This window comes from Pteropus vampyrus, unplaced genomic scaffold (assembly GCF_000151845.1).
Source record: "Pteropus vampyrus isolate Shadow unplaced genomic scaffold, Pvam_2.0 Scaffold11, whole genome shotgun sequence".
Classification (NCBI taxonomy): Eukaryota; Metazoa; Chordata; class Mammalia; order Chiroptera; family Pteropodidae; genus Pteropus; species Pteropus vampyrus.
This window is the reverse complement of record NW_011888792.1, coordinates 18,345,529-18,352,821: the sequence shown is the minus strand read 5'-3', so window position 1 is coordinate 18,352,821 and position 7,293 is coordinate 18,345,529. Positions and strand designations below refer to the sequence as shown.

The 7,293-nt window shown below is 35.0% G+C and overlaps 1 protein-coding gene across 3 annotated transcripts in view; it reads left to right on the top strand.

Annotated features, from left to right (window-relative positions):
• GIN1 (gypsy retrotransposon integrase 1) overlaps positions 1–1,636 on the top strand; it is a 17,304-nt gene extending 15,668 nt beyond the window's left edge. For all 3 annotated transcript variants that reach the window (XM_011378674.2, XM_011378664.2, XM_023523654.1), the window contains one exon: positions 1,161–1,636. In XM_011378674.2, the coding sequence (XP_011376976.1) occupies positions 1,161–1,435 (275 nt within the window). In that variant the 3' untranslated portion in view covers positions 1,436–1,636. The remainder of the gene's footprint in view (positions 1–1,160) is intronic.
• Positions 1,637–7,293: the final 5,657 nt, after the last annotated feature.

Below are 7,293 nucleotides of genomic sequence, written 5' to 3'. Positions count from 1 at the left end.
TGGAGTTGGAATAGGGCCCGTGAGCTTTCCCACATTAATATGAGAATGGGTAGAAAAGGGATTGTGTTCCAGGCTATATGGCAACTTTATCTGCTCTGAAAATCTTTCCTTGATCTCTAATCCAAATGGGCAATTAATCTTCCGTTAGCTCTTTCTTGAACTTAAAATTTGAGTTCTTTAGGCTACTTAAAATTTGAGTTCTTTAGGCTACTAAAATTTTCAAGAGATTCTGTTAATGTTTTGGGAGAAAATCCAGAAAGAGAAGGCAGGGGTCCAGGAAGTTAATCAGCTATGGTGAAAAAGTTTCTTATAATTAATTAAAATATCAGGTTGGAAGGAATCCTTTTATATACATTAACCTTTATTTATAAAAATTCTACTGCTTTGGCATCAGTCGAACTTTCATTTTAAGCATTTTTTTCCCTGATAGAGCTGTCAAGTTTGCTCGAAATAGAATAAAATACTAATAAGGAAAATTCCTTGTCAATATTTAAACAATACCTTAAAAGTTCATTAGCATTTGTTATTAAATTGTAGTTAAGCTAAGCTTTTTAAACTGCGTTGTAGCCTACTCACACATTCCTATCACATAAGCTTGATTCTGGAAATTTTATCTTCATTTTCATTTATAACTTCATAATGTAACAATTTGATATTGTCATAATATGGGTTCTATAAAGGTCGGCAAAGTATCTATTGTTGTAAAAAGTTTTAAAAAAATTTAACAGTTTTATTTTTAAAAATGTCTTTCAAGACCCCATTAATTCACCTAGAAATGTTTTGCAGAAGCATATTAAGGATATCATCAACATCAAAAATAGTTTTATAACTTTTGTTTAATCTATACCATAATTCCCAGCCCCTTCCACCCGCTAGGCCATACCTACCAAAGACAAGTTAAGGAAATAGGAAAACTTGGCCCTTTTTAAATACTTGGTCTTTCCTGAATTCTGTATATATGAACTGTCAAGTTTATATATCATTTTGTTCATTCTTTACGTGTATATTTATTTAGTAGATAGGAGAACCCACCAGAAATTAATCTTGATAGTTAATTTTTATTACTTGGGATTTTGTTTCTCATTAAACATTGTTTAATTAAAAAAATGATATTTAATTATAATTCTAAAAAGAATACTTGTGATGTTTTTTTCTTTCAGACAGTTTTTATCTCTTACAAGGTTCAGTAGTGGCAGATCATGACTACATTGGATTGCCAGATATTCCAATTGGAGCATACCAAGCAAATATTCTGGTAGAAGATGCAACTATTGGTATAGTCGATAATGAATTACTGACATCAAGCAAGGATCGTGAACTGTTAGAATATAGAAATGCCAAAATTTCTCCATTGTTAGAAGATAATAGTACTCTTGAAAAGCAGACTTTCAGCTTGTTGGACTCTTCAAACCAAGTCCTTGAGTACTTAAGTTAGTAAATACTGAAATTCATTTAAAGTGTTTGTTAGAATGTATAACTCCTTGAATATTGATATCTTTTTCATCAAAAAAATGTTGTATAGGTGTCTTGACACACTTTTAATGACTAAATCCTGAAGGTTTATTTTATAACTATTTATCTAAAATTGTACCATGTTTGAATTTCAGTACACATATATAAAGGCAAAGGAAGCATATGATATATAGAATTCACTTTTTTCTTCTAAAAAAGAAAACAGGCAAAGAATGCTTGTTTCTTAGCAAATAAGCTAAATTCCAGCTGAAAACTCTCAAATATTTGGTATGGTACCATATTTTCAGTTTTAGTTGTTTTTTTTTTTTTTTTTTTGAATAATTCCCTTTTTAAAAATAAGTTTGAACTACCTAGAATGAGATTAATAAATATTTATTCAACCATAACAATGAGTTAAGTGAAACTTCTTTCTGTGTCACTGGAACTTCTAAAAACAGTATTTTAGGAAAATACTTAGTTATTTAATGGGCTCTTACAGGATGTTGGTAATTTCACTTCATTGGACTCAAGATTATATATATCAGGATTATATATATAGATGAAACTATATATTGCTTTGAAAACATTAGTGCATTTTCATAATATATATTAAAGCTAAAGTTATTTGTTAATGAGATTTTTTTCTGCAATCTTAAATAATGATAAAATAATTGTTATAACATTTTAATTTCTACCATTTATAACTTCAACAAATATTTGTTATAAAGCAATTTGAAGAATACTGTGGAAAAATTAAAAGATGAGTCACACATGTGCCTCATCCTCATATGGGATTTACAGTCTGGTAAAGAATATAGACTATATAAGCCACGTACAATGCAAGCACTAGCTCTGAAAAGATTTGCTGGGAAGTTTTCGCCTCCTTCCTAGTCACATTACAGTGCTCATACACTGCTAATGGGTGTGATTTTCTTTCCTGTGGTGATGACAGTGTTCTAAAGTTAGTGGTGTTGGCTGCATAACTTTGAAAATATTAAAATTCACTGATTGTATACTTTAAAGGGTGAATTTTATGGTATGAGAATTATACCTTGATAAAATTGTTATAAAAAGAGTCTAAACCAAAGTTAAAAAAAGAAAAGTAGCCACATAACCACATCGAATACCAAAGGATAAGGAAGTACAGCTCTACTATATTCCAGGAAGGATGAAAACCAGAATATTGGTACATAGCTATAATAGCCATATTCTTCTATTTTAAGCTATTTATGATGAAAGTTATTAGTTACTTCCTGATAAATAATCAATACAAGCTATTAAATAAAATGCTAATTTTATTACTGAAACCTCAGGATTCTAATATAGAGATTTCACATATAGATTTTAAGTAAATAAATACAAAAAATATCCACAAATTATATACACCCATATAGTCTTATCTCTAATATTTGCAGGGCCTTATCAAGAGTGAAAACAGAGCTCCACGTAACATATACCTAAATATTTAGAAATTATGAATCTAGCTAACAGATTGGTCCTTCTTGGCAAATATGCCTTCCTAAGGTTTCTAGAATTCTTGGAATCCACAAGCCTTGCAGTGAGTGACAGAGCAGGAAGAGCTGGTCTGCGAGCCGTCTTTGTCTCAACCCCATCCTCTCCCAAAAAAACCCATCCCATCTTCTGCAGACTTGCCCTGTGACCAGCCCAGACCTTTGTATTGTGCTGTCCAGCTGTCCATCCACCCTCCTGGAGCAGACGAGGAAGGCCTTGGGAGAGAGGAGGAGGGGCTTTTCCCTGGGCTTTGTGGGTCCACCCTGCAGGGAGGGACATATACTCCAGCAGGGCAGAGCCTAGGCTTCAAGCCAAGGGTCCAGAGTGGGGTCCCTCTTGCCTGAATTTAAGGGAGGTTTTATACAGAATAATTATATAGTAAAATTTTGACCAAAAAAATCCAGAAATGTCTTTATGAGGTTTTGTATGCCACCTTGTGGTATTTTTATGAACACTTAAAAACACACTATAGAAAGGAATGGAAGAGCTATAGAAAGGAAAGGAAAATAAAGGAAAAATATATTTTGAATGAGAATAATTGCCTGATTTGAAAGTTATTTTTAAATATCACAATATTTCAAGTGTAAAATTTTCTTACATTGCCATCTTAAAAAAGTAACACTAAAAGAAAACTTACTACATGTTTAGCTATGAGATTCATTTATAGACTCAAAAAAGATATATAGTAAATGCTTACTATGTTCCTGGGACTGTTCTGGCACTTAGGTTGTATCAGTAAGAAGTAAAAACCCTCCTAGAGTTTGCATTCCAGTAGGGTAGTGACATAGTGACCAGAAGTTTTTAATATATTTCATTAGTTATATCCAATCTTAAAATCTCATAGATAGCCTTTTGCATAGACATCTCGGGTTTCCTACCTTAAATCTTGAAAAGCATTAAGTGTTATGTTCCACTTTTGGACTGCGTAGAAAGTTGTAATGATGGTCTAAAAAGGGCTGGGCCTTATATTGGGGAAAAAAAGTTAAAAAGTAACGAGCTAAGCATGGAATTTAATGTGGTATAAGAAGAATAAGGGACTAAACCTAAAGAAAATAGAAAGTTTGAAATGAAGATAATAGAAATTAATAAAGAAATTAATAAACATAATGCAAGGATGAACTGAGCCGAACATTGCTTCTTTAAAAACACTAATAGAGACAAATCTAGCAAGCCTAACAAACCTACAGAATTTATAAATAAACAATATTGTGATGTAAAAGGATCGGAACTGTGTATGATGCTGGCATTTAAAATAGAAGATGTTGTAACTTTTTTCCCAATAAATTTGAAACGTTAATAAAAAGAATAAATTTTAGAGAAATTTAACCTACAAAAGTGGTTCAAGAATAAGCCAGATGATTTTACTAAACAAAATTTAAGGAATACATAATTTTAATATTACACAAATTATTCATAGTGTAGAAACAAAAGGAACTCTCCTTAAATCTTGGCATGAGGGAGGCATAATCTTGATATCAAAATGTGAAAAAGGACAGAATGAGAAAGGAAAGGAAAATAACAGGTCATTCTCTCATAACACGAATACAAACACCTAAAAAAAACAACCCTGAATCCAGTGACCTATAACTATGCATTATGACCAAATTGAGTAGATCCAAAAATTACAAGGTTGGTTTAATGTTAAGAAAAGCAATTCATACAATTAATGGCTGCATTTCTAAGAGACATGGAAAGAACGAGATGAAACAAAATGGTTTTAGCAGTAAGGAACCGTTTAAAGAAGGATTTCTAGAACACACAAGGGATGGTGGGACATTTGGTGGCCAGTAATAGCCAGAAACCTGTTGGCCTGAAGGGGCAAAGAGAGGAAATGCCCAGTGATGGACGAAGAGGGTTTAACCATTAGTATCTGTAATACAGCTTCTGCCAGAACCATGACAACTCAGAACTGACAACCGTTGTCAAAAGTGTGGAATGAGAATGGATTGAGAAAGGGCAGTGGTGGACTAGTAAGAAGGCTGTTGCAATACTTCAGGTGAGAGATGATGGCGTTAGGAGGTGATGAGACATGTTTAGTATCATATTTTGAACCCAGATTAAATGGAATTTGCTGAAATTGGATGTCGGCCTTTAGAGGAAGAAAAGTCTATGATGACTAAACTTTTTAGGCTTGTATAAGTAGAAGGATGGGATTGCTGCTAACTGAGATGAGAAAGACTAGGAGGAGTAGGTTTGGGGAAGAAAAGTTCAGTTTTGAACATGCTGATTTTGAGATCCACATTCAAGTGGATCTGTCAGGTAGACATTTAGATAGAAGAGTCTGGAGTTCAGGGGATAGGAATTCAGCATTCATTTATGCACAGTTCAGAACTCTCCAAAATAAAACTAATTAATATGTGTCCTTTTTGGGAAGCCATTCTCTTTGCTGCAGAGATCTGCACTTGCTGTTGACCTGCCACACTTCATGTTAATCATTGCTGAGGCAGCAATCCAGAGCATCTGGTGATTGATTATATATACTCTAGGGCATTATTTATATAACCTGGCAGAGAAAACTGATGCTCAAGCAAGTTCCCTAGCTTTATGAATGATGGCAGCAGAGCATTTGGCCCTCTTCCCCCTTTTGATGGCTATAGCTGATGCTAATGCTGCATTTAAGGAACTACAAATAATGCAGACAAGTTCTCAAGAATTTCATTCTCATTTGCCAGTGGAAACTGAACAAAGCAAAACATTAGTAACATTATTTTGCAATCACATTGTACTTTGGCTTTGCTAAGGAATTTACAACCCAGTGTAATTTATATAGAATTTCTGATGTTGTTCCAATATCCCTTTCTTATTTTAACCTCAATTGCAGTTTAAAAACAAGAGAGGGGTATTTTTTTTCTAGGATAAGAATCAGAAATTCTTTAGAATATCTTCTATTCCACCTCACAAACTTGAAGTTATTAACTTTTAATTCTAAACCTTCCTTTGAATTCCTGTCAGTGAATAGTAGAACGTAAAAGTCTTAGCATTGTACATAATTTTACTAAGATACCTAAATTATCTAGGGCATTGGGATACAGGGCTTTGCTAAAGCAATATGACATCTCATTTCTCTCAGAGGAGGTAGCTGTGTTTGGGTCCAGTGCTAAAGAGTTTTATTCCAACTGTGATAAATGACTGGAAGGTCATATATAATTGAGGAAGACAGAAGGAGCACTAAAAGCAGCAAAGAAGCAGAAAACTGAATATTTTCTATTTTCTCCTCACACAGATTCAGCTCTTCCCATAGCTGGCTTCCATCTCGAGGGGAGGCCTTCTGTCCTTTGGGTTTTGAATTGCACAGACTGAGGCTATCTTAGCTATAGAAGCTAAAGTAGGGAGTAGATCTACCTAGTGGTGGAGTGGGGGCTTATTCATTGCAAGAGGACAACACCAGGTCTGGAAATTCTGCCCCACGACACAGACTTCCACACACAACAAAAATTTTCACATATCTGTGGGCCTCTCCCTAAGTAAGGAAGGCAATGCTGCAGGACACTTTGTGAGAGGGTATATAGCTGGCCAAAGTAGGCCATCTGCAGTGTGTTTTCACTATGTGAAGCTGGGGAATTACTTAGGCTTTTAGTAGGGGTAGAATGATTTGATATGTGAAGGAGCTACGACCCAATTTTAGAAGCCATAAATGCATTTCTATGTGGCCCAACTGTGACTGGGAATTTGCAGGCCTCGGTGATGGACAATGGTTTACCTAGCTTGAAGATGATTATATAGTTTTTTTAAAAAGAGTTTTATTGAGATATGATTCATGTACCATAAAATTCACTCAGTGAAAATTCAATGGTTTTTAGTATTCACAGAGTTGTGATTATCATCAATATAAAAACTTTAATTGCAAACAACTTTAAACGAGCAGTGCTGAAGGATGGCAGGAGAGAGTGGTAGAGAGGAACGCCTGACAGCCGCCCTCAACTACGTACTATTCTTCTCCTTCTTCCACCTCTTTCCACAGAATCCACACTAACCTCTCTCTAATCTTTCTCCAGAATTGTCAGGTCCTCCAGGGCCTCAGAGGATTCACAAAAGCTTGTTTTGTGCACATGAGATCAAACTTAAATGATCTGGGCAGGCCCAGGCCTCGGCGACAGCATGGCCTACTGCACCTGGGCCAAGTCTCCCTCGGGAACATTTGGTGGGAGACTGGAAGTTGATACTCACCTTAAATCCTGTCAGATGCCAATCCACAGATTTGATGGTGCTCTTGTCCTTGATGGTGTCAGTGGATGTATTGATGTCTTTTTGGACCACGTCCCTTCTGTACAACACATAGGCCATGTACTTGCCATGGTGAGGTTCATACTTGACCATTTGGTTGGCCAG